The sequence below is a fragment of the Narcine bancroftii genome, chromosome 10 (assembly GCF_036971445.1).
Source record: "Narcine bancroftii isolate sNarBan1 chromosome 10, sNarBan1.hap1, whole genome shotgun sequence".
Lineage (NCBI taxonomy): Eukaryota > Metazoa > Chordata > Chondrichthyes > Torpediniformes > Narcinidae > Narcine > Narcine bancroftii.
Window position 1 is genome coordinate 69,334,674 of NC_091478.1, and position 26,481 is coordinate 69,361,154.

General features: G+C 46.0%; 2 protein-coding genes and 1 long non-coding RNA gene across 6 annotated transcripts in view; 2 read left to right on the forward strand and 1 right to left on the reverse strand.

Annotated features, from left to right (window-relative positions):
* Nucleotides 1–8,709, reverse strand: part of ist1 (IST1 factor associated with ESCRT-III) — a 29,514-nt gene extending 20,805 nt beyond the window's left edge. For 2 of the 4 annotated variants that reach the window (XM_069901273.1, XM_069901270.1), the window contains exons 1-2: nucleotides 4,675–4,770; nucleotides 689–802 (exon numbers count right to left, since the gene is read on the reverse strand). In XM_069901273.1, the coding sequence (XP_069757374.1) occupies nucleotides 689–776 (88 nt within the window). In that variant the 5' untranslated portion in view covers nucleotides 777–802; nucleotides 4,675–4,770. Of the gene's footprint in view, nucleotides 1–688; nucleotides 803–4,070; nucleotides 4,168–4,674; nucleotides 4,771–8,468 lie in introns of those variants that run through there. The other 2 variants (XM_069901271.1, XM_069901272.1) reach the window with 2 other exon arrangements.
* LOC138744708 (uncharacterized) lies at nucleotides 5,654–10,121 on the forward strand. Its single transcript, XR_011345710.1, has 2 exons — nucleotides 5,654–6,534; nucleotides 9,917–10,121. It is a non-coding gene; the product is annotated as an uncharacterized lncRNA (long non-coding RNA).
* An 11,336-nt stretch (nucleotides 10,122–21,457) lies between these two features.
* Nucleotides 21,458–24,899, forward strand: slc10a3 (solute carrier family 10 member 3). The gene has a single exon (XM_069901269.1). The coding sequence runs from the start codon at nucleotides 22,150–22,152 to the stop codon at nucleotides 23,509–23,511; it is 1,362 nt and encodes a 453-aa protein (XP_069757370.1). The 5' UTR covers nucleotides 21,458–22,149; the 3' UTR covers nucleotides 23,512–24,899.
* Nucleotides 24,900–26,481: the final 1,582 nt, after the last annotated feature.

The window sequence follows — 26,481 nt, forward strand, 5'->3', positions numbered from 1 at the left end:
CATATCTGCATGAATTTCCTCTGGGCACTTGGGCTTCCTCCCACCCCTCAAAACCTACTGGGTTGTAGGTCAATTGGGTGTAATTGGCCTCTATACCTTATGCCTGAAGGAAATAGCGAGGAGAAATAGCAATGGTAAGGGTGATAGAGATTTTTTTCTGTCATTGGCTGCTTTCTTGACAGTTGGGTGTTGGTAACCCAGGGACAACCTGTATTATGTAATCAAAACACACTCATTATAATGCCAAAAGGCTGGACCAACTTAAGTAAATAAAGGCCTTGAACCTTCAGCTCCACCAACTATACAAAGGATTTAATTTACTGAAGTAAAACACAAACATCTGCAGACACCGTGTTGAAGTAAAAACACAATGTTGGAGAAACTCAGCAGGTCAAATAGTGTACTTTAAAGATAAAGATACATAACCAACATTTCAGCTTGAGCCCTTATGAACAAAATGTAGGCAGGCACTCGAGGTTTGGGCACTTGCCTACATTTCACTCATACTTTGATGAAGGGTTCAAGCCCAAAACATTGGTGATGTATCTTTATCTTTGCTGTATAAAGGACACTGTTTAACCTGCTGAGTTTCTCAAGCATTGCGTTTTTATATTTAATACTAGAGCCACAAAGATCACATTTAATATTACTTCAAAAAATTAGCCATAGCTTAATTAAAAACACCTACTTTTCTTTTTTTCCAGAAGTTTAAGCCTATTGATAACAAGTCGCAAGTTCACCCGCAAACGCTCAGGCCTAAATCCTGATCGCAGCATGACTGGATCTTTAAAATTGAATCAACCTAACAAAAAAAGATAAAGGGTAATCTTTAAACATCACCAAAAAAAAAATTGTTTAGATTTATATGTTCACTGTTACAAAGCGAGTTAAAACAAAGATAATCATTTATACCAAACTTAGTTCCATTTGTGTGTTGTTTAATTCTATTTCTTTGACCAAATAATCTAACCGTGTATTCCTCATTTTTGCTCCGTCTTATACATTCCCAGCACTGTAAAGTGGAAGTAAACAAGAAAATCTGCAGATGCTATGGTCTAGTGCAGTACACAAAATTGCTGGAGATACTCAGCAACAACCATCAAAAATAAAAGACAGTCGACATTTCAGGCTTGAGGCCTTCTTCAGGAGTGCTGTAAACAAGATACCTATATAAAAAGGTGGGGACAGGGGGGGTGGGGGAAGAAGGGGGAGGAGACGATGGGTCTACTGGGTCAGCTGGATTTGTGGATCTTGGGTAGGAGGTAGAACCAAGCAGGGTGAGCTTGGGAACAATGAGGCTGTAGAAAGATTACCAGAAGTGATGAGGCTAGTGCCCGATTTTTCCTGGTTGGGTCCTGGTTGCAGGATAAACGATGAGATGTCTGAGAGCCATCATCTGGTCTCAACAAGGTAGAGGTCAGAGCACTGATGCTGGGATCCCACTGAATGTAGTGAAAATTGCAGAGAATGATAGATTGGATGTGGAGGCTGGTGGGATGGTAGGTGAAGAACTCCCTCAGTGATACCCTTTATCCATTCATCCCTCATCACTTACCACCAATCTCCCCCTTGGTATCTTCTTATGACTGCAAGTGCTACATCTGTACTTGTACCTCTGCCTTCACCACAATTTGGGACCCCCAAACAGTCCTTCCAAGTGAAGCAACACTTCACTTGGGAATCTGCAGGGGTCATCTACTGTCAAGTGAGATCACCTGGAAATTGGAGGAATGCCACCTTATATTCCATCTTGGAAGTCTTCTCCAGATAGCATCAATAACAACCTCAAATTTCTCATTGCCTCATCCCTTTGTCTCCTTTCCTCCAGTTCTCCACCCCTTTCCCTTCTAGCACTCCTTAAGGAGATGTATTCAAGCACTCTGTACATTCACAATTGCATAGCCAGATACCATTCCACCTTCAAAATGATGACACAGTAGCATAATGATGAGAGAGAATACTGGAAAGAGATTGAAAGTCTAGTGGCCTCTCTCTTTCTCTCTCAATGCTAATAAGACATCTCTCCTTTATAACCATTGACCAGGATAGGGGCAGAGACCCTAACGGTGTCCATTTCAAATGTACTGGTGGAAAGAGTATATAGCTTTGAAGTCCTTAGGAATAAACCTCTCCAATGGGCTGACTTGAGTCCAGCACAGTGATGTGATGGTCAGAAAAGCACAAAGGCTTTACTTTCTGGGCAGACCCAAGGAAGCTCAGCACATTCTTCTTGTCCTTCAACAATTCTGACAGGTGCATTATTGAAAGCATACCTGCTAGATGCATCACCGTGTAGTCTGCTAAAGAATGGAAGCAACAGCAGAAAGTAGCAGCTTAGAAAATCACACAAACTTCCCTTCCCTGAATGAACTCCACCACATCTCAATTACATACTGAAAAACCCATTACACCCTGGGCACACTCTCTTTGCCCATCTCTCATTGATGAGAAGGCTCAAGATTGTGAAAGTGTGCATCAACAGGCTGAAAAACATTTTCTTCCCCTAATCATCAGGCTCCTGAATGAACCCCACAACAGTGCTATCATGCTACCCTTGGTTGGTACTAATTGATCTTTTTTCTTCATTGTAACTTTATTCTCAGTAAAATTGTGTCCTATATTACATGGCTGTATTAAAGTTAAGAGCTAAAGAACCCTTCTTACTATAATAGATTTTATGTTACACACTTTAGGACCTCAGACTGATAATGGTTCTCAGTGTTGACTGATTCTCATTGACTGAAGAACATCAAGGTCAAGGAAACTTTCTGCTAGATCCAATCTGGTTAAATAAAAATCTGATAAGAAATTAGTATGACTCTATAATGAAATTCCCTTGGAACAAGAGTAAAGGGTATAAATTTTTTTAAAATTTAAATTTAGACATAGAGCAAGGTAACAGACCCTTCCAGCCCATGAGACCAATTAACCTACAACCCCCAATATGTTTTGAAAGGTGGGAGGAAACCGGAGAACCCAGAGGAAACCCATGCAGTCATGGGGAGGGGGTACAAACTCCTTACAGCCAGTTCCGGATTCGAACCCAGTGCTGTAGCAGCATTGCAGTAGCTATGCCACCCCTGACCAAATATGCCATTGATCATACTCCAGAAGAGATTTCTACCAGATTGAGCCCACTGCTGGTGATAAAGGAGTCAAAAGCAAGACTGGAGCTACTCAGTTTTGTCAAACTACTTATTAATTAATTTGCTCAGAAAGCAACAGTAAAAATATCTCATACAATTCCTGTGAAGACAAAAAATAGAAGGCATTAATCTATAAAATAAACCACAAAGTGCTAACAGATCTACAATCCAACTCCTGCAAATGATGGCCCACAGCACCTCATGAATGGCCATGTTAAATGTGTCCATAGACTGTTCCACATGGCACAGTGGAAATACAGGATGGCAGTAGGTGCCAGCAGAATATGTTATTTAATTAATAATCTACATCATTTAATAGAAAACTTGGTGATCTAGTCATTATTCCCTCAGAAACTTTGCTGACAAATGAAACAAGCTTATTCCTGACCAGTAAACTACACAAGAAAAAATAGCCTTCTCTCAAGTCTATGAATCCCCATTTGTTGGTGGAAATTGCCTCAATTTCTCAATCTACCAATAAAAATTTTTCATCACCAGCACTCCCCGGGTGAACTTCTTCAAAATATAAAAATATTCAGCATTGCCTTGTGTGATCTGTTGCCATGTTTGGCCCAAGGCATAATCACAATATAAATTGAGACACAACTATAACAAAGGACAAGAAGTTTGTATATAGCAAAGATAATCATATAGTAATGAAATAACAACTTTCATGTCAACTAAAAATAAAAATACTGCAAATGCTGGAAATCAAAAGTACAAAACTAAAATTAAAAGCTGGAATAGTCAACAGGTGACCCAGCATCCTGAATGAGAAATAGTTTCACTTTGATTAGAACTGGGAAGTTTAAGTTGCAGACAAAAGGGAGGGGTGGAGAATAAAGGAGCGCCTGTGATAGAGCAGAGGCCAAAAGAATCCATGACAAATATGCAGATGATGTCATCTAAAAGAGATATGAATACCTCTAACGTTACATTAAAACTTGTATTTTTTAAAAATGGAAATCCAAAGTCCCATAGACAACATAGGAAGTGCTGTCTCAGCTCTAAGGAACTTTACTCCTCATCTGAACGACTGTACCAAGTTCAATTTTGCATTCAGATCTCTGGAAATGGAAACACAGTTTGATGAGAACTCCTTCTTGAAACCTTACACGGTTCTCACAACTGTCAAAACTCATCTCCGCAAGTCCCTCTCATAGTATGATCTTGCAAAGTTGCCCAAATTTAAAATCCCTATTTAGCCACAATTCTTTACTCTAATAAGTTTCTCATCCTCCTTCAGCAGAATCACCAAAATAAGATCCAGGATGTTTACCAGATTTCCTGGGGGGGGGAGGGAGGGGGGAAACACTAACAGAGGCAACACTCAAGCGACGGTCTTCCTTGGGCGTCGGTGTTTAGGCCGCGAACCATAGATACCCGGAAGTGAGTTCGGAAACATCAACAAACCGCTGAGGCCGCGCGGCTGGAGCCCACCCATCCCGTCCACAAGAACATCGCACAACAAGCGCCCCCCCCCCCCAAAAAAAATCACCGTTCCCTGCCTAAAAATCCCCTCCCTCACCTGTCCCGGGCTGCGCCTCAGTATCCCGACCGCCGTGACGACACTCCCCGTGATGTCATCAGTCACCTGACACGTGGACTCAACGGATTACGTCAGAACCCCCCCAGTGATTGCGGGGGGTTGAACATCTTTCTTCAATGAGCAAGAGATCCACATGTTTGCCATTGCCCTCACTTGTGCACTTTCTTCACAGTGGAGTTCTCAAATAGTCAGAAAGCTTAGGGGTAAAACAGGAAAGTCTGCAGACACCTGACTGAGGCTGGAGAAACTCAGCAGGTCAAACAGTGTCCTCAATATAGCGTAGATCAAGCTACATAACCAACATGTTGGGCTTGAGCCCTTCGTCAAGGTGTAAGCCAAATATAGGGATAACTTTTTCAGGGTTTGCATGCCTCGGAGCTTTGCAGTTAGGAGTAAAACAGGGAAGGCTGCAGACCCTGAGATTGACCCTCAGGCACCTGTCTACGCTTTGCTCATACCTTGATGAAGGGCTCAAGCCTGAAATGTTGGTCATGAGTCTTTATCCTTGTTATATTGAGTACACTGACCCACTGAGTTTCTCCATGCAGTGAACTGAGATTCACTGATGATGGCTTGTGCAGATGACTGGCTCCGCCCCCATCTAGCCATATATAACTCGGTTTCCTGCCTGAACCCAGAGCTCCACTGAAGATCCTTGTAAGACCCTACCCTTTGTTATGTTAATAAAAGCACGTGTTCTCCCTCAGTCGTGAGAGGTTTTAGTCATGCTACAATTTAATTTGGCTTATTAACAAGATGGAGGCACCACTCAAGCAAAGTATGCTGCTAATCAGCCCTCTGTCTCCAGATGGTGCCGAGGAGTTTGCTTACTGGCTGGACTGCTTCCCGGCCTATCTGACCGCCACCAGGGACGTGTTCAACACAGATGAACTCAAGAGGTCGGCCCTCATTTCCAGGGAAGGGACTAAGAGGTATGCAGTCATTCGGGACTGCCATTGAGGCTTTGAAGGCTCAGTAATTGAAGTTGCAAAACGAGGTCCTAGCAAGGCATTGGCTCGCTCTACGTCGGCAGCAGCCTGGAGAGACCATCGACGACTATTTGCTTGACCTGTGGACTCTTGACAAGAAGTGCCAGTGTGAAACAGCTACTGGTCGTGTACGTGAGGAAGAGCTGATCCAGGCACCCTAGTCATAGGGGTCCGCTCCAGAAACGTGAGGCAGGAACTACTTGAATCAGGTAAGAAAGACTTGGCCAGCCACGATGAACTGGCCAAGTCCCTTGAACAAGCCCAGCTCAAGACTGACGACCTTGAGGCCAATGACAATGCACTCCCCCATGAACTCTTCCCAGGACCGGCAGCCCCCGCTGCCACTGCCCTAATGGCAGCCGCCTCCCAATCTAGAAAGCACTCCCATGCTTGGGAGTGCTTCTTCTGTGGTAGAAGCCAGCATCTTCGTGCTTGATGCCCAGCTAAGGAATCTGCTCCAGCTGCAGTAAGAGGGTCTGCCACACGAAGTGAACAACAGGAAAATCTGCAGCCTGTACAGCTCCCAACTCCAACTCCAGCCCAAGCCATCACCCTCAGCCCCGAACTCGCCAGAGCCTACCTGGTGTGCTACTCACCAAAGGAGGGTGGCAGTGGGAAAACGGCGCGAAATGTCTCATGATTCAAATTCAAATTTAGTGCCATCATCAGAGGAGGAGGAGGGCGGCCATCTTGCTGCACCACGAGCTTGATGCCATCTTGCATGCCGGCGCATTAGGAAGGAGGGGGCTGCTTGAGCGAGGAGGACTACAGAGTCTCCAGGGTCCTAGCATTGACAGTTCTGGATCAAGACAGACCACATCAACTCAGCAACACTATAGTGACTGTCAAGGTAAATGGACACCGAACTAGATGCTTAATCGACACTGGCTCTATAGAAAGTTTCATAGACTCTCAGGCAGTTCGGGAATACAAAATTAAATGGTGTCCTTCCAATTACCATATACTTCTAGCATCTCCTTCGCACTCGACTTGTATCCAAGAACATTGTACTGTGCATTTGTCTTTTCGGAGGGAATTATGTAAACTTCAGTTGTATGTGCTTAATGATTTGTGTGCTCTGGTACTGTTGGGTCTTGACATCTTGTGTCACCTTAAAAGTGTGACCTTGGAGTATTCTGGTCCCCTCCCTCCCATAACAGCTTGGAACGGAGGGCCATTAAAATCAGAACCCAGATGCAGCCTCTCCACACTTAATATTGACCCTCCCCCCACCTCTCTTCCTAAACCTGTTTTCGAATTGCAAGCCGATTGCTACAAAGAACAGCTGGTACAGTACTGCTGATTGGAAATTTATAAAATCAGAGACTCAATGCTTGCTCGATGAGAAAATCATTGAACCTAGCACTAGCCTGTGGAGAGTGCAAGTAGTGGTAGTAAAAGGGGAAAATAAGTCCAGGCTAGTAATTAACTATAGCCAAACAATTAATTGGTTCACACTCCTAGACACATACCTCCTTCTTCGAATTTCAGTCCTGGTGAATGATATTGCATAGTTTCGATTCTATTTGACCATTGACCTGAAGGCTGCCAATCCATTCTGAGGATCATCCCTATACCAGTCTTGAAGCAAACGGCCATCTCTATCACTTCTGGAGGGCCACTTTCGGTATTACCAATGGGGTTTCTATCTTCCAGAGGCAGATGAACAGGATGGTGGACGAGTTTAGGTTGAAGGCTACCTTCCCTTACCTCAATAAAGTTACCATCTGAACAACAATTCATGCAATCTGGACATGTGAGAAAGTAGAAAAATTTTGGGATGATCTCAATCAGATATTAAATAAAATAACAGAAAACAATATACCAAAGAATCCAGAGATCTTCCTCCTAAGTAACATAAAAAACAAAGAATTTGGAATTGATTTGGAGGATGCACAAAAAAGATTTGTTAAGATAGCTCTAGCCGTAGCAAAAAAATGTATTATGTCAACCTGGAAATTGGAAGATCATTTGAAAATACAACAATGGTATATAGAAATGAATAAATGTATTCCATTAGAAAAAATAACATATAGTTTAAGAAATAATATTGAAATATTCGAACAAATATGGGAGCCTTACATGAAACACAATAGCGAAAACCTACCGGGGACAATCACTACCTAAGTTAACGGAAGGAAAAGGAAATGAAAAGAATGGACTCAGTGGAATTTCTGGTGTATTTTTATTGAATGACAACATTGTCTGACTGGTTTAATGTATCCTAGATTTTGTACCTTAAATGGACGGGAGGGGGGAGGTAGGGAGGGTGGGATGGGAGGAGGGGGGGGGGAGAAAATGGCACTGTATATGTGTGAAAAGGAAAAAGTGTGTATCATGGTTAATGTGATTTATGGTGTGAAAAATAAAAAATTAAATAAAGTTACCATCTGTGGCCATACCTTGGAGGATCATAATGCCAACCTTCAGAGCTTTCTCTACATAACGAAAGTCCTGAACCTCACATAACTCCAACAAGTGTGTGTCCAGGACTAAACAACTGGCTATTCTGGGCTTCGTGGTGGACAATGGTATTATTGCTCCCGACCCCAATAGGATGTACCCCCCTGTTGAAGCTCCCTATTCCAAGGACCATGAAAGCTTTGAAGAGATGCCTAAGGTTTTTCTCATTCTAAACCCAGTGGGTCCCTCAGTATGCAGATAAGGTTCGGCCCCTTTTAAAATCCACTGCTTTCCCCCTCTCGGCTGAAGCCCAAACGGCTTTTACCTATGTCCAAAGCCACATTGTGAAAGCCACCATGCACGCGGTGGATGAGAATGTACCTTTTCAAGTAGAGAATGATGCTTCGGATGTGGCTCTGACTGCTACCCTTAACCAGGCAGACAGGCCAGTGGCATTTTTCTCCTGGACCCTTCAAGGCCACGAGTTCTGGAATTCTTCTGTAGAGAAAGAGGCTCAAGCCATTGTAGAGGCCATCAGGCACTGGAGGGACTATCTGGCTGGTAGGAAATTTACGGTCCTCAATGACCAGTGCTCAGTCGCATTTATGTTCAATAATGCCGAGGGGCAAAATTAAAAATGACAAAATTGGTAGGTGGAGGATTAAACTCTCCACCTACAATTATGACATCACTATTGGCCAAGTGCCTTTAATATTGCCTCAGCACACATTGGACAACTGCGGTCTCTACATAATAAGCTCTGCCATCCAGGGGTTACCCGTGTGGCTCACTTTGTCAAAGTGCACAATCTGCCCGACTCCATGGAAGATATCAGGGAAATGACCATGTCCTGCTAGGTCTGCACAGAGTGCAAGCTGCACTTCTACTGCCCCGCAAAGGCCCACCTGATCATCCCGGCCCTTCCATTGGCTCAGTGTCGATTTTGAGGGACCTCTCCCCTCCAAGAATGGGAACACATTCTTTCTCTCCATCATTGATAAGTACTTCTGCTTCCTATTCACTATCCCAATTCCAGACACCTCCACCTCCTTGGTTATCAGGGCCCTAGATTCTATTTTCACCGTGTTCAGCATGACCATAGCGACCAAGGTTGACCATTTATGAGCAAGGAGCTATGTCAGTACCTGCTGGCAAGGGCATCACATGCAGCAGGTTGAAAAAAAAAACGCCAAGGTCTGAAAGCCATCAAATTGGCCCTCAAGTCAAGAGGCCTTCCAGACTCACGCTGGCAGGATGTCCTACCCATTGTGCTCCCCTCTATTTGGTCGCCACACTGTACAGTAACCAATGCGACCCCTCACAAACTTTTCCTCAATTTTGAACAGAGATCGGCATAGGGAACCACACTCCCAACCTGCTCACCACACCAGGTCCGGTCCTCCTAAGAAAGCACGTAGGGAGAAGCAAAATCAATGCCCTGGTAGAGAGGGTGAGACTGCTCCATGCCAATCCCATGGAGTATCAGGATGGCAGAGTAGACATCTTCTCTATCAGGGACCTGGCACCCACCAGAACAGAGGATCCATTGCCTCATGTGACCCACGAGTTCCAGAACCCTTTCTCACCACCTCCAATCAGGGCGTCAGGAGATTTAGTTCAGGTGGAAGAGTCATCCCCCTCCATCATAGGATTGGAGACCCTACCACCCATTGTGCCTCCCCTACGAAGGGACTAGGAGACCCAGGGCCCACTGGTGCTGAGGCACTCCTCCAGGATTTCCAGGCCCCCAGATCATTTAAATCTGTAGATAATTGTATATATTCTGATTTTTTTTTTACTGAGTCTGTGTTCTTTGTCTTCATCCACAGGCCCTAATTCTGCAGGAAGGAGTGAATGCAGTGAACTGAGATTCACTGGCAATGGATTGTGCAGATGGCTGGCTCCTCCCCAGGCTCTGCCCCATCTACCCATATATAAACCAAGGTTTCCTGCCTAAACCCAGACCCCTACTGAAGACCCTTGTAAGACCCTACTTTTTGTTATAAGATAATAAAAGTGTGTGTTCTGCCGACAGTCGTGAGAGCTTTTATTTGTGCTACACTCCAGCAGTGTGTCTTTACTTAAGAACTATCGTCTGAGCAGCCAGTGCGCCAATGATCTGCTTCCTTGTGGAGCTGCAGATCTGTAAGCAGGAGGCGGATGCCAATCCTGCTGCTTGTCATCTTGGTTATCACTAAGTCCAAACTAATACAGCAATATTTAACACCAAAGCTGATATAGCATCAGGCCTTAAAGGATTTAACCTTTGCATTGTAGTATCCAGAATTTGCCCAGCAAATTGGAACCAAGCCAACCACATGGATACCCTTGGGAAAAAGGATGCAGACAGAATGGAGATATCAATAACTGCACTCTTTTAGACTGTAGCATCTTGTTCACATACATACAAATTGTATGTGAACATACATTAAAATTGTATTTTGACACCTTATCCTGGAATTAAAAAAAATTCTTCTAGCTTCTAACACTACATCTGCTATATGAAATTGAAAATGGCATTGCAGAATTGTTTGAAATTTTTGTTAAACATTAACACAGCTTCAAGTGCAAAAGCTAATACTATTAAAGAAAACAGTAAATTTCTTTTCCTAGAAGGTAATAGTCTTAAGAGCAAGTAATTTACTTCTGTGTCATCATTTGTAATGTTATTAAACATTTAACATTCTAGTATTAAAAATTCAACGTTTCCATTAATTATTAGTGCTGCAGTAGTCTGTGGCATACTTGTATTATTTAAGATATTTGCTGAAATAGGAACTAAACAGTAAACATGTGTTAAGTTGGTGCTACACCAACCACATCAATGGCTCAAAATATAGAACAGGCTTTTTAGCCCACGATGTTGTGTCAACCTATATAAACCTGCTCTAACCCTTTCCTTCCACATAACTCTCTATTTTCCTTACATCCATGAGTCAATCGTAGAGTCTTTTAAATGTCCCTATTTCACCAGTCTCCACCACCACTGCTGGCAATGCATTCCAGACACCTACCACACCGTGTTTTTTTAAAAAAAAATTACTTCTAGCGTCTAAACTTTCCTCCACTCACCTTAAACAGATGTTGTCTGGTACTTGCTATTGATGCCCTGGGAAAAAAGGCAGTGGCTGGCCATGTGATTTCTGCCCTTTATAATTTTCCATTCTTCTATTAAATCTCCACTCATCCTTCATCACTCCAAAAAGAAAACCCCTAACTCTGTCACCCTTGCTTCATAAGACATGTCCTCCATTCCAGGCATCATCTTGATAAATTCCTCTGACCCTCTCTAAAACTTCTACATCATTCCTGTAATGAGGCATCTACAACTGTACCCAACACTCCTAAATGTGTCTAACCAGTCATATGCCTCTTTAACCACCCTATTAACTTACGTGATGACCTTGAGGAGTCTGGGGACTTGAACCCCAAGATTTCTTTTATTCCTCTACTCTGTTAAGAATCCTAGCTTTCACCATAGCTCTCAAGTTTGACCTTCCAAAATGAATCACTTCACATATGCAGATTGAACTACATTTGCCATCTCTCCACCCAACTCTGTATTCTGTTTTTATTGTGTTGTAACCTACGAAAACCTTCTACAGTATCCACCATTGCATCATCTGCAAACTTACTGACCCATCCTTCCACTTCTTCATCTAAATCATTTATAAAAATCTCAAAGAGCTGGGGTCCCAGAACAGATTCCTGCAGAACTCCAGTATTTACTGACCTCCAGGCAGAATACTTTCTGTCCACTATGACCCTCTGCTTTCTACAGGCAAGATCATTCTGAATCTACAGAGCCAGGGTTCCAAGATCCCACACCTCATGATTTTTCTGAATGAGTCTCCCATGGGGACCTTGTCCAATGCCTTAAGAAAATCCATATACACCACATCTACGCCCTACCTTCATCTTTTGTCTTTCCTTGAATAGCATAATTAGGCTTGTGAGATTACCCTTACAAAGCCATGCTGACTATCCCTGAGAAGATTACAATTCTCTAAATACTTATGTATCCTGTCTCTAATAATCCTCTCCAAATAGTTTGTCCGCTACTTACGCAAGACTCCTCACTGGTCTATAATTCCCAGGATACCCCCATTAGCTTTTTTAAACAGTGGAACCACATTTGCTATTCTCCAATCCTCTGGTTGCATCCAGAGAGGATGCAAAGATCATTGCCAATCCCCCAATCTTTCCCTTATTTCCTATTGCAACTTAAGATACATCTTGTCTGGTCCTGGGGACTTATCAATCCAAATATTTTTAAGAAGATCAGCACTTCATCTTTCTTAACGACCAATATGCTATATTGACCTCACAGCGACCAAGGTCCCTCTCTCTGGTGATCTCGAAAGCAAAGTATTCATTTAGAACCTCTCCTACTTCCAGTCACATGTTCTTTTCCTTATCATTTTGCATCCATATCTTCACTCTTCTCATCTATTCTTCACGTACGCATAGAATGTCTTAGGGTTTTCATTGCCCTTAGGGTTCTCATGCCCCCTTCTAGCTCTCCTAAATTCTTTCTTGTTCCTTCCTGGCTACCATATAGTTCTCATGAGCCCTTCCTAAACTGTATGTATGCTTCCTTCTTCCTCTTAACTAGCTGTCTCACCTCTTTTGCCAATCACAGTTCCCTTATCCTACCGTGGGGCAAACCTATCCTGAACTCTCCATACTACTTTTGTGCTATTCTCAAAAACATCTATTCCAATTTACGCTCCCCATTCCTGCCTAATCCCATCATAATTCTCCCTTCCCCAATTAAATACTTTCCCATTTTGTCTACTCCTATCCTTGTCCATAGCTATGCTAATGGTCAGCATGTTGTGGACACTGTCACCAAACTGCTCCCCCACCAAGAGGCCTATCACCTGACCAGGTTCATGACTCAGTACTAGATCCAGTATGGCTGGATCCAATTCTGTGTCATGATCTGATACGATAAGATTGTTTCCAGCTACTGTACTGATGTTACCATTTATTAATCATGTTACCTCCTTTTACTTCTACCAATCAAACTTCCCCAAGATGGAATATCCAGGAATATTTAGTTCCTACTTTTGGTTGCTCTGCTACAACATTTCTGAAAATTGATACAGAAGAGAGTCACAAATCATCAAGAACTGTGCAAATGTGATACACATGGTGGGGGAGGGCAGGAAGAGATTGTATAAGATTACCAGATAACACTGCTTCTATTTTCTTTGTTTACTCTTCCAACAAATTAGGTTCAAGTCAGAGATTAAAATGTTTCATTGTTTTATGCTCTGTATACAGGTTACTGTTGTTAGAATTGTTATTCTAACTAGGATTTGCAGCAGTTACAATGTTATTTTTCTAATTGACAATTATTTTTATTTGTGGTTTCACCCCAAAAGAAAAGATGTTCACATAGAATATGAAGAGATTTTATCATAGTGTTTTTACCAAAATTTGCAGTTAGATTTTGCCGTTTATAAATTGGACTGTGTGTAAAAATGCTATTATTTATTATTCATATTTTGATCTCCCACCAGTTGTTCATCTGACTCTGGGTTCAGTGGCATGTTTTTTTTTAAAAATACTGGAGTAGTATCAGAGATCTGAACCACAAACAGAGCCACGAGTTCAAATTGCATGGTAAATTAGTTTCAAATAATTATATAGAATTGGTTCAGTTGTGTCATGAGTAGAGCTGCTACTTCACAGAGGCAGAGACCCAGGTTCAATCCTGACCTCAGGTTCTGTCGAGGTTTTATCTTCTCCTAGTGATGGTGTGGGCTCACTCTGAGAGTCCTAGTTTTCTTTAAATGCGGACAGGGGTTCAGTAGTTATTGTAAATTGCTCCTAGTGTGTAAATGATTGATAGCATCTGGGAGTTATGGGAGATGTAGAAATAATAATAAAAGATGGGATTCATGCAGGATTAGCATAAAATGGTGGTTGGTGCCAAAGTGCCTGTTTCATGTTGTCCCCTTTACCTGATTGTCAAAAAAAAACCCACATGAATTAGTAATCTCCTTCAGTTTTTTTTTAACCGATCATTGACAATATGTGACTGCAAACTTTTAACTGCCCTTTAAAATAGGAGCAAATTAGGGATGGAAAACAGTAATGCAAGTCACAAGTCTACAACCACAAATAAATAAATAATGGCTCCTTTTCTGGGTAGAACAGTTTCTGTGCCATTCAAAAAATACAAATCTCATTAACAGAGTATTAAATGCAGCCCTAACTCAGTGGCAACCACTACTAAAACTCTTATCTTTCCTTTTTTTAATCGCCAAATTGGACGACTGTTGGCTAACTCCCTCATTCTACCCTGTACACCTTGGAGGCTACCCAACACTACTGAAAGCATCCAACTTGTACCAGTTCATCCTTCATTCCTGTTCTCACCAACCTCCATTAACTTCTCATTTGTGCAACATCCCTGATTTAAAAGCTTTCCATAGCTTCACCACTTACTTGTATATGTCATTTCTTCCTGTTCGACAATTCTCTGATGCCAAGATGCGTTTGAGGCGATATCAGCCCACTGGCGGTGGTCAATGTGGCAGGCACCAAGAGATTTCTTTAGGCAGTCCTTGTACCTCTTCTTTGGTGCACCTCTGTCTCCGTGGCCAGTGGAAAGCTCACCATATAACACGATCTTGGGAAGGCGATGGTCCTCAATTCTGGAGACGTGACCTACCCAGCGCAGTTGGATCTTCAGCAGCGTGGATTCGATGCTGTCGGCCTCTGCCATCTCGAGTACTTCCATGTTAGGGATGAAGGTGCTCCAATGAATGTTGAGGATGGAGCAGAGACAACGCTGGTGGAAGCGTTCTAGGAGCCGTAGGTGATGCAGGTAGAGGACCCAAGATTCGGAGCCAAACAGGGTATGACAACGGCTCTGTATTCACTAATCTTTGTGAGGTTTTTCAGTTGGTTGTTTTTCCAGAATCTTTTGTGTAGTCTTCCACAGGCACTATTTGCCTTGGCGAGTCTGTTGTCTATCTCGTTGTCGATCCTTGCATCCGATGAAATGGTGCGGCTGAGATAGGTAAACTGGTTGACTGTTTTGAGTTTTGTGTGCCCGATGGAGATGTGGGGGGGGGGGGAGAGAGGGGGAGGCTGGTAGTCATGGTGGGGAGCTGGCTGATGGAGGACTTCAGTTTTCTTCAGGCTGACTTCCAGGCCAAACATTTTGGCAGTTTCCACAAAACAGGACGTCAAGCGCTGAAGAGCTGGCTCTGATTGGGCAACTAAAGCGGCATCATCTGCAAAGAGTAGTTCATGGACAAGTTGCTCTTGTCTCTTGGTGTGAGCTTGCAGGCGCCTCAAATTGAAGAGACTGTCATCCATGCGGTTCGGCGGGCAGCAACCTCCTTTGAAGAAGAGCGCAGAGCCCACCTCACTGACAAAAGACAATGGAGGAAAAACCCAACACCCAACCCCAATCAACCAATTTTCCCTTGCAACCGCTGCAACCGTGTCTGCCTGTCCCGCATCGGACTTGTCAGCCATAAACGAGCCTGCAGCTAACGTGGACATTACCCCTCCATAAATCTTCGTCCGCGAAGCCAAGCCAAAGATACAATTCTCTGAAATATTTGATCACCTCTAAAATCCCACCTCTGAATCAGAATCAAGATTCATTGTCAGGAATAAGCCTCATGAAATTTGGTGTTTTGTAGCAGAATCATAGTGAAAACATTCATATTATAATCATCTTGTGACATTACTGTGCATGAAAAGTAAGGCAGTGCCTTTGGTTCATTGATTATTCAGGAATCTGATGGCAGCAGGGAAGAAGCTGGCCATGTGCCATTGAGTGCTCATCTTTAGGCTCCTGTACCTTTTCTCCAATGGTAGAAGAGTGAAGAGGGCATGGTCTGGGTGGTGGGGGCATTTGAAGATAGAGGCTGCTTTCTTAAGACACCGCCTCATGTAGATATCATTGGTGGAGTGAAGTCTGGTGCCTGTGATGTCACAGGCTGAGTTAACAGCCCTTTGGAGTTTATTCTTGTCCTAAGAGTTGGTTCCTCCATACCAGGCAGTGATGCAACCACCCAGAATGGTCTCCCCAGTACACCTGTAACACACTCGTGAGCATTCCAAAGTTTACTTGCAGGCTACACTATAAATCATCTCTTCAACTTTCAAGATCCCAAGTGCTCAAATTCTCTCACAAAAATCACATTACTTCTTCTCGTTAACTCCAATCCTTGAAACCTTTTTGGACCATTCTTTTGATCATCTGCCCTAAAATAAAATGGTGATGCTGTCAGACCTGCTGTAATGCCCATCAAAGAAGCCAACTGTTTTATTTAAAATCCTGTGATAGCGGGGTCTGGGCCCAAGATGGGGGTACCTGTGTTCAGCAGTGGTTTTGAGGGGTTGTGGACTCTGCAGAGGCAGAGGACTGGTGCAGGGCAGCAGTACTGTGGAGAACCCCTGTGGTGCATTGTAGCCAGAACAGACACGCACAAAGATAAAGACTGTACAACAGGCTTTAATCCACAAAAACTTCCACAGAGCCAGGCTGGCTGCAGCTGCAGCAACTCTGAGGCCTCGGGAGGCCGGTGCAGGCTTATATCCCAGAGGGTGATTGACAGCCGGCCAGGTGTTGTCCTGTCCCCTTACACTCCTGCAGGTACAGAGGTTGCCCCTTGCAGTAGGCCAGTGGTGTACCATCACATTCACCCCCTTCTTTAAAATTGTCCCAGGTGGGGGGGGCTGTAACAAGGAATCGCATCCACTATGTACATACAATATTTACAAGTTGAGACGATCCAGCGGCCGCCAGGATCTCTGTGACTGTCGTAGGACTGGCTCCACTGATCTGAGGGGAAGTGGGGGGAGCTGGCGGCAGGGGTGTGTGTGGCTGGTGTGGTGTCATGCAGAGGGGTGGCCGGGGTCAATGTATGCGGGTTGTATTGGATGGGTAGGGGGGTGGGTTCATCTCCTAAGGTTGAAGCAGATCCCTGGTGGTCAAGGAGGCCCTGCGTGCTCCATAGCTGCCTGGGGACGGGGATCTATGCCCGGTCTTGGGTTGGAGAGTGGTGTGATGTGGTGGGTGCTCCTGTTGGTGCCAGGTCCCTGGTTGAGATGGTGTCCTCCCTGCCACTGTCAAATCTAACGTTAAGTATAGTAATGGTTTGCATGAAGGAGGAAAACCTGCTCGACCAGGGCTTCGGCCTTGTGTGTCCGTACATGCTTACACAGAAGCACCGGTCCCGGGGACGTGAGCCATGTTGGGAGTGACATTCCAGTCACCGACCTCCTGGGGAATGAGAACAGACGTTCGTGAGGGGTCTCGTTGGTAGCCGTGCACAACAGTGACCGAATGGCATGGACTGCTTTGGGCAGGGTGTCCTGTCAGAATTCAACGGCCCACCCTTTTGACCTGAGAGCCAGGAGGACTGCCTTCCATACTACCCCATTCTCGCGTTCCACTTGCCCATTGCCTCTCAGGTTATAGCTTGTCATGCAACTGGTCGCGATGCCCCTTGCCGTCAGGTACTGGCGCAGCTCATTGCTCATGAAACTAGACCCCCCGGTTGCTGTGGATGAAGGCAGGGTAACCAAACATAGTGAAAATCTGCCCCAAAGCCCAAATGACGGTGGCCGTGGAGGTGTCCGGACAAGGGATGATGAAAGGGAAGCGTGAGTACTCGTCCACTACCGTGAGGAAGTAGACGTTTCGATTCGTGGAAGGCAGGGGCCCTTTGAGGGCCATGCCAAGACGCTCGAAAGACCAAGTAGCCTTTACAAAGTGGGCCTGAAGGGGTCGGAAGAAGTGAGATTTACACACCGCACAGACCTGACACGCCTCAGTCATGTCCCTAATATCCCTGATGGTGTACAGCAGATTTTGGGACTTAACAGAATGGTACAACTGGGTGATGCCCGGATGGCAGAGGGACTCATGCAATGTTTGCAACCTGTCATCATGCATAGACGCGCAGTTGCGAGAGAGTGCATTGGGGGAGTTGTTAAACTTCCCAGGGCGGTACTGGGTGTCGTAGCTGTGGGTTGCCAGCTCAACTCTCCAGCGCAGGATCTTGTTGTTCTTGATCTTGCTTTTGTTGGGTAGCGTTAAGCATGAATGCCACGGCCCACTTGTCTGTGAGGAGTGTGAATCTCCTGCCGGCCAGATAGTGCCACCAGTGGCAGACCGCTTCCACAATCGCCTGGGCCTGTTTTTCAATGATGGAGTGCCCTAACTTGGAGCCATGGAGGGTCCTGGAAAAGGTGACCGGGCGCCCCCCCCCTTGGTTGAGGGTAGCAGCTAGGGCCACATCGGAGGCATCACTCTCCACCTTCCAGGTGGAGTCCTCATCCACAGCCTGCATTGTGGCATCCGCGATGTCTTGCCTGATGCGGGTGAAGGCTGCCTGCGCCTCAGGTGGGAGGGGAAAAGTTGTGGCTTGGGGCAGTGGGCAGACCTTGTCTGAGAAGCGAGGGACCCACTGCGAGTAATAAGAGAACAGGCCCAGGTACCTGCGGAGGGCCTTTAGCATGGGGGGGGAGGGGTAACTCCATTAATGGGCGTATCCTTTCCGGAGCAGGGCCGACAACTCCATGGGCCACGATGTACCCCAGGATGGCAAGGCGGGTGGTGCTGAACACACACTTCTCCTTGTTGTAAGTGAGGTTCAACTCTGTGGCCGTCTGGAGGAATTTTTCCAGGTTAGCATCATGGTCACTGGATAACGTCACCAAGATGTCTGGATAACGTCACGGATGCAGATAGTGACGTTATCCAGATTTGGGAATGTTGCTTTCAGCTTGTGCTGATCTACCATGCGATCCATCTCCCGCTGGAAGATGGAGTCCCCGTTCGTGACCCCAAAAGAAACCCGGTGGAACTGGTACGGTGCCCATCCGCCTCAAAGGCAGTGTAGGGCTTGTCATTCGGGTGGATAAGGATATGGTGATACGCCGACTTCAGGTAAATTGTGGAGAAAACCCGATAGCGGGCTATCTTATTGACCATGTCGGCGATCCTCGGCAGAGAGTAGGCATCCATCTGGGTGTACCGATTAATGGTCTAACTGTAATCCACGACCATCCTCGGATTACTTCCTCCTTTGACCACCAGGACTTGGGTTCTCCAAGGGCTGTTACTGGGCTCTATAACGCCTTCCGCCAGGAGTCGCTGCACCTCCGCCTTGATGAAGTCCCTGTCTGTGGCGCAATAGTGCCTACTTCTGGTGGCAATTGGCTTGCAGCCTAGCGCAAGATGTGGGAAGAGTGCCGGTGGGATGATGCGCAGTGTGGAGAGGCCGCAGGTTGGCTGGGGCTGGTAGGTTGGTGTGCTGTGCAATGTGAGTGGAGGTTGGAGCCCCCCCGAAGGCAAGGGTGACACTCTGCAGGTGGCACTGGAAATCCAGGCACAGAAAGAGTGATGTGCAGAGTTTGGGCATGAGCAGGAACCTGAATCCTGTGTAAGTCTGCCCTCCCACTGTTATATTTACTGAGCAGCACCTGAAGGTACCAACAGTCTTAACCTTGGCGGCAAGGGCGATTGAGCAGGTGGCCCACTCCCTTTAACCTTAGGGAGTGGGCCACGTTTGGGTGAATGAAGCTCTCGGTGCTGCCATTATTGAACATGCCCTTTGTTACCTGCCCGTTGACTTGCACGTCCATCATCAAGCGCCCGAGGTCATGGGGGATGTCCCTGGTCAGCGTGGTGGTGGCCAGGACCATCTCGGAGTCGGAGTCGTCACTATCCGGAGGGATGGGGAGCGTCAATAGGGCGGCCTGGTCATCACCTGTGTTGACCACGTCGACATTGGTCGTGAGGTGCAGCGTGCAGTAACCAATGGCCTCCGGAGGCGTGGGGAGCATCGGTAGGGCAGCCTGGTCATCGCTCGTGTTGACCATGTCATTCTCAATGTCGTTGGGGGCCATCCGTGTTGGGTGCTGCCTGGCCCAAGATGGCAGCGGCACATGGGGGGGCCGCTGCATGGTTGGCCTCTTTCCCCAGCCGTGTCTGCTGTGCCGGGGGAAGTGACATTGTCACGTCAGCTGGAAGTGACGTCACTGTAGTTCTCAGCGAGTGGCACTGGTGCAGATGCTTGGGGCACATGCTGCGATGGTCGCTGGTGGGGCCGGATGTGGCGGAAGTCATTGCAGGGACAGTGGCACCACCCGGCACGTGCACGTGGGGGGGTCCATGGGGGAAGTCATTGAGGGCCGCTGAGCTGCTGGCAGATTTAGAGAGGCACACTTTTGCAAAGTGGCCTTTCTTGCCACATCGGAAACAATACTGATTCCTAGCTGGCAGTTTTGCCGCAATTGTCAATCTGACCCACACCACGACCCACAGTACTTACATGGGCGCAGGGCATGTGCCGCAGCGACGTTCTCCTCCCCAGCTCGGCCTGTGACTGCAGCTGCAGTGTGAGAGGGCCATGAAGGAGCCTGGGGGAACCTGGAATCGAAGGCTTCGACGTGCAGGGCTGCTGCTTCCAGAGTCTGGACCACTTCCACAGTCCTGGTTTGGGCATAGATGTTGTCTATGCTAGAACCAGGACTGTTGTCTTGAGATGGCCCTTAAGCGTAGCCCTCAGATGAAGGTGTCCAGGATCAGCCTCTTGACCTCCTCCGCACTGACCCTAGGTTCAGCCAGACACAGTCGGGACAATCCTTGCAAGTGTCCCAGGTAAGACTCAGCCATCTCCCTGGGTTGCTGGGCTCGGGTGTTGAGGAGGTACCTTGCACAGACCACATTCATGGGGGGTTTGTACAAGTTCTCGAGAGTGTCCATTGCGCTCTTGTACGTGGAGCAACCTTTGGTTACCTGGAAGGTGCAAAGACCCAGCTTTGACTGGAGTAAGACCAACCTTTTTCGATCGGAGTCCAGGATGTTATCCTCGTGTACCTCGATGATTGTCTCGACCGCATGCTGCCAGATCTCGAAGTGTGTCTGGGCTTCTGGGTGGCATGGGTCGACCTTGAGACTCCCTGCACACTGTGGGAAAATTTTGTGGATTAAATTGTGGTGCACTGTTAGCCAGAATCAGTCACACACAAAGATAAAGACTGTACAACAGGCTTTAATCCACAAAGACTTCCACGGAGCCAGGCTGGCTATTGCTGCAGCAACTCTGAGAGAGGCCTCGGGAGGCCGGCGCAGGCTTATATCCCGGAGGGTGATTGACACCTGACCGGGTGGGGCTTGATCCATTCAGGCCGACTGATTGACAGCCGGCCAGGTGTTGTCCTGTCCCCTTACACTCCTGCAGGTACAGAGGTTGTCCCCTGCAGTAGGCTGGTGGTGGACCACCCCCCCCCCCCCCCCCACCTCCCCATTGAGAAGGAGAAGTGCAGGAGATGGCCCAAAGGACAGTGAGCATGGTGGACTAGCGAGGGGTTCTGTGGCTGAAGGACACACACAGGCGGCGAGCTGTTGGTGACTTGGGGTCAAAGGTCTCCGACCAGACTGTGAGCTTCTGGAGACTGACTCATGGGAACCAGGATTTGAGAGGATATGGAGGCTCTGGGCACTAAAGAGTTCCTCGTCGTGACGGAGGTTTGGATCTGGAACTCGGATTGCCAATAATTTGAACTCGCCAGGAGTCTGTGCATCCTGTAATTCTCAACTACTCTTTTGCTTCTCTTTCCCTCTGTAAGGGGCACCAGGCAATCCTTGTCTGCCATCAAAGCAATTTTGTGCAATATTACTGTTTTATTACAGGGCAATAAATGGGATCTGGTGTGATCTGAAAGTAGTCGGACTGCCTCAGTGTCGACCCGTGCGATTTGCCCTGTCAAGCTGAATCCAAAGTGCTCATGTTGAAGCATCCGCACGGGAGGATTCCTCGAACCGGCTCGGGAGATTCCGGGTGGCGTCCACAATGCGTGGACGTGACGAGGAGGGCGTGATTGGGAGCTGTGCAGGAAGGAATGTCCCCGAGACGGAGGGAAGGGAGCGCGAACGCGCCGTGACCCTCGCCCGACCCGACTTGAGGCCATGGCCGGGCTGCGGCGCCCGTGCGCGGCCTGGGCGTCCTGAACCCCGCGGCGGGGGCAGGTGAGAAGACGTTGACGGATCGGCGGCGGCCGTCGTTGGTGCGGGATGGGGCTTGGGTCCGGGCGGTGGGCGAGCGGCGAGCGGCCGACGCTCCTGGCCCCCCTCCTGCTGCTGCTGCTGGGCGGCGGGGTGAGCTGTCTGCTGTCCCCGGCTCCCCACTACCTCCACATCGGAGACGGCTCCCACACCCAGTTCGACTTCCCCGAGGACACCGACGGCATCATCGTGGTGTCCAGCCGCTATGGAGCGGGCTGTACGCGGCTGCAGGTGGAGTCTCTGGATCCGGAGGTGCTGCACATCATCAACGTGACGGACGCCGAAACCATCGGCTCGGTGAGAAGTTACATCGTCAGCATCAAATCCAGGCTGGCCGGCTCGGCTCCGCTCCTCATCAAGCTGCTGGACGTGGCCCGTGTTAGGCCGATGACTGTGGAGGAGCGCAGAGATTATATCATTCAAGTATCGCCCCGCCACGACGTGGCGAGTTACAGCGGGCTGGCGCATTTCTCTCAAAACCCCGTGCTGTATTTGCTCTTGCCGTTGATATTTATAAATAAATGTGCTTTCGGCTGTAAGGTGGAAATAGCTGTCGTTCGGGGGATCCTGAAGCAGCCACATCCTGTCATTCTCGGAGTGATCGGGCAGTTTATGCTCATGCCTTTGTACGGATATATTTTGTCCAGGATTTTCTCCCTGCCGAAAGCCCTTTCCCTTGGACTGGCAATTACCTGCTCTGCCCCGGGAGGAGGGGGAGGTTACCTTTACAGCCTCCTGCTCGGAGGGGATGTCACCCTTGCTATTTCCATGACCTTGCTCTCCACTCTGGTCGCCACTCTCATGATGCCGCTTTCATCCACGATATACAGCCATGTCCTCAATGTCCACGAAACTCTCCACGTGCCATTTACCAAAATTTTGGTGACATTGCTGTTTATAGCTATCCCCATTTCTACAGGAATGCTAATCAAGTATAAAATGCCACGGGTCAGCAAGATCCTGCTTTTGTTCATTCGGCCCCTCAGTTTTATATTGATAATTGGAGGACTCTTCATGGCTTATCAGATGGGAGCTGCCATACTTCACAACGTACAGAAAGAAATCATTTTTGCTGGAGTTGGTGTCCCCGTCTTTGGACTGTTCATTGGCTATCTCATGGCCTATTGTTTGAGATTACCTGAACCACTGTGCAGGACAGTCAGCATAGAGATTGGAGTCCAAAATAGCCTGCTCGCTCTTGCTGTTCTCCAATTGTCCTTCCGCCGCATGGAAGCAGATTTTGCCTCTCAAGCCCCTTTCATCGTGGCTCTAAGTAGCACTTCAGAAATGTTGTTGCTTGTGATTGTTCATTTCATATACAAAAACCTCAGGGCCAGCCCAGTCTCTGAAGAAAATGGCTTTAAATCTTAACGTTGGATTTGTTCCAATCAAGCGAATTCACTGCACTGCAAATGGATACGAAATATTTTTGTATTGACCTATTTTCTAAAATGAGAGTATATCGCTACTGCAGTAACTTGATGTTTACATGGCATTCTGAAATGAGCCACTTTTATGTTTTTTTGTGACTATAATTTGAAAACTTCTGATGTGATTAAAATAGGAACTGGTATCACCTTGTTTCTACTTTTTCAATGGAATTGACAACTGTAAGATTTTTTTAAAAAAGTATCTTTAAAGAATGCTAAATTTTATTGCTTAAAAATAATTAACATTTTGCAATGCAACCATTCCTGCCATTTGCAGTGAGCAATATTCTGAGGTATTCCCACCTGGCCATAATGAGGCTTCTGTAAACTACAGTGTTGTCTGCATGCCACTACTTCCTGCTTAGATTGGTGATCGGCAACCTTCTCTTAAACTTGTGTAAAATTGTTCCTTGCGCAGGTGAGCAAATTCATGATGGGGTGAGGTTGAGCATCATTCCTTATCCTGCAGCAACTAGGCTCCTTGTTACAGGCTACTATATCCAGAATCAGCCCATGAATAGAGATGCCTCTTTCATTAGTGTTTGGGATTTTACACATTTTCTGAGCTTTAATCCGTATTTAAATGAAATGGCTGACTCTTTCCCCCGCCCCCACCTCATTATAGGGAGTTCACCCTCCTGATCCTTTGCCTTTGGTCTTCAAGTGTGGGCAAACATAATACATTCTAGCACGATCTAATAATATCCCAATAAAAGTCACTGAATAATCTGATACCTCCATCAGCCCTCACCGAGCCCAGGAGTATGGAAACTAGTTGTCATGCCACTATCATTTCCAAAGACTGTAAGGGGAATAACACACCTTTAGCTTAAAAATAAAGAATGTTTTCAGTATAGAACATTTTCTTTATAGCACTACATTTAAATTTAAAAAGAAAGAAATAGTTTTAAAAGATGTGCAATGAATTAGTATTTGCCATCAGAGGTTAACTTGCACAATCCATTTGACATTGACTTAATTAGCGAGAAGTTGGTCATAAAAGAGTTCTTTAGATAATATGAATGTAGAGATGTGTAAAACCTGCTTTTCAATGATGTGGGAAAAATAAATGTTGGATAAAATCTTGTCTAAGACGGCGCATAATACAAATGCACTTTTACTCTTAATAGAAAGAATTGCAACTGTTGCAGGTCATTAATTCAGATTTTCGCTACTTGTTTGCAACATTCCTATTTCATCTGAAGACGTCTTTAATAGATTGTCCAATCATTATTTTTCAGCTGGAATTGCACTGCAATTCGGAATACATTTTGTACTGCATACTCGAAAGTTACCCATGTTTAAGTAAATTTTGTGTTGAGAAACAAAGTGGCTTCTCTTTCTTTTGATTTATGCCTACTGTACAAAAGTGAGTACTGGTACATTTCAAAATATAACATGGTTATCAAGTCCAAGGATATGAAATCTACTATAGAAATTAAAATGAGAAACTCTGTGTCCTTTTACTCAACCTTCCACTACATTTAAGGTGTTGTCAAAAGACTCGAAGGTGAGAAGAGAAATTTACATGGAGTCATGATTTGCGTGATTCATGCATAAACAGGTGGCAAATGTGCTGTAGACTCAATAATAATTTCCAAATACATTAGAAAAAATTGCTTACCAATGGAAAAATAAATGGAAATAGTGTGTCTTTTGATAACAATATGTTAGGCTGATTGGCCTTCTGTTGAATCAGTTTGATTTTTAAATTCTTTATATTTTCTATTTAATAATGGATCAATTCGTAAGATAACTATATTTTCCTCAATCTAGTTACAAATGCTTTGAGAACATTTCCATTTGCAAATAACTTGGTTAGTTTTTAAAATGAAAGACATTAGTAAAATACATTGAACAGAATGTTATATGCTCAACATTGCCAACAATGACTTTATGCTATTCATAAACAAATTGGCTCAATATGCAAAATGGATAGCTAGAAAATGGTTACTAGAAAGTTAACCATTAATATGCCCTCTACAATCTGGTTGACATTCTACTATTTGAAAGCAAAGTAATTCAACTTGGTTTTATATTTTCTTTTTTCTTTCTTTCTTCTTTGGCTTGGCTTCACGGACGAAGCTTTATGGAGGGGTATGTCCACGTCTGCTGCAGGCTTGTTGGTGACTGACAAGTCCGAATGGGGACAGGCAAGCAAGGTTGCAGTGGTTGCAAGGGAAAATTGGTTGGGTGTTGGGTTTTTCCTCCTTTGTCTTTTGTCAGTGAGGTGTGCTCTGCGGTCTTCTTCAAAGGAGGTTGCTGCCCGCCGAACAGTGAGGCGCCAAGATGCACGGTTGGAGGCAATATCAGCCCACTGGCGGTGGTCAATGTGGCAGGCACCAAGAGATTTCTTTAAACAGTCCTTGTACCTTCTTTGGCGCACCTCTGTCTCGGTGGCCAGTGGAGAGCTCGCCATATAACACGATCTTGGGAAGGCGATGGTCCTCCATTCTGGAGACGTGACCCATCTAGCGCAGTTGAGTCTTCAGCAGCGTGGACTCTGCCAGCTCGAGTACTTCGATGTTGGTGATGAAGTCACTCCAATGAATGTTGAGGATGGAGCGGAGACAGCGCTGATGGAAGCGTTCTAGGAGCCGTAGGTGACGCCGGTAGAGGACCCATGATTCGGTGCCGTCAGGAGCATGGGTATGACAACGGCTCTGTACACGCTGATCTTTGTGTGTTTCTTCAGGTGGTTGTTTTTCTAGACTCTTTTGTGTAGTCTTCCAAAGGCGCTATTTGCCACCGCCAGTGGGCTGATAACGCCTCAAACCGTGCATCTTGGCGCCTCACAGTTTGGCGGGCAGCAACCTCCTTTGAAGAAGACCGCAGAGCCCACCTCACTGACAAAAGGCAAAGGAGGAAAAACCCAACACCCAACCCCAACCAACCAATTTTCCCCTGCAGC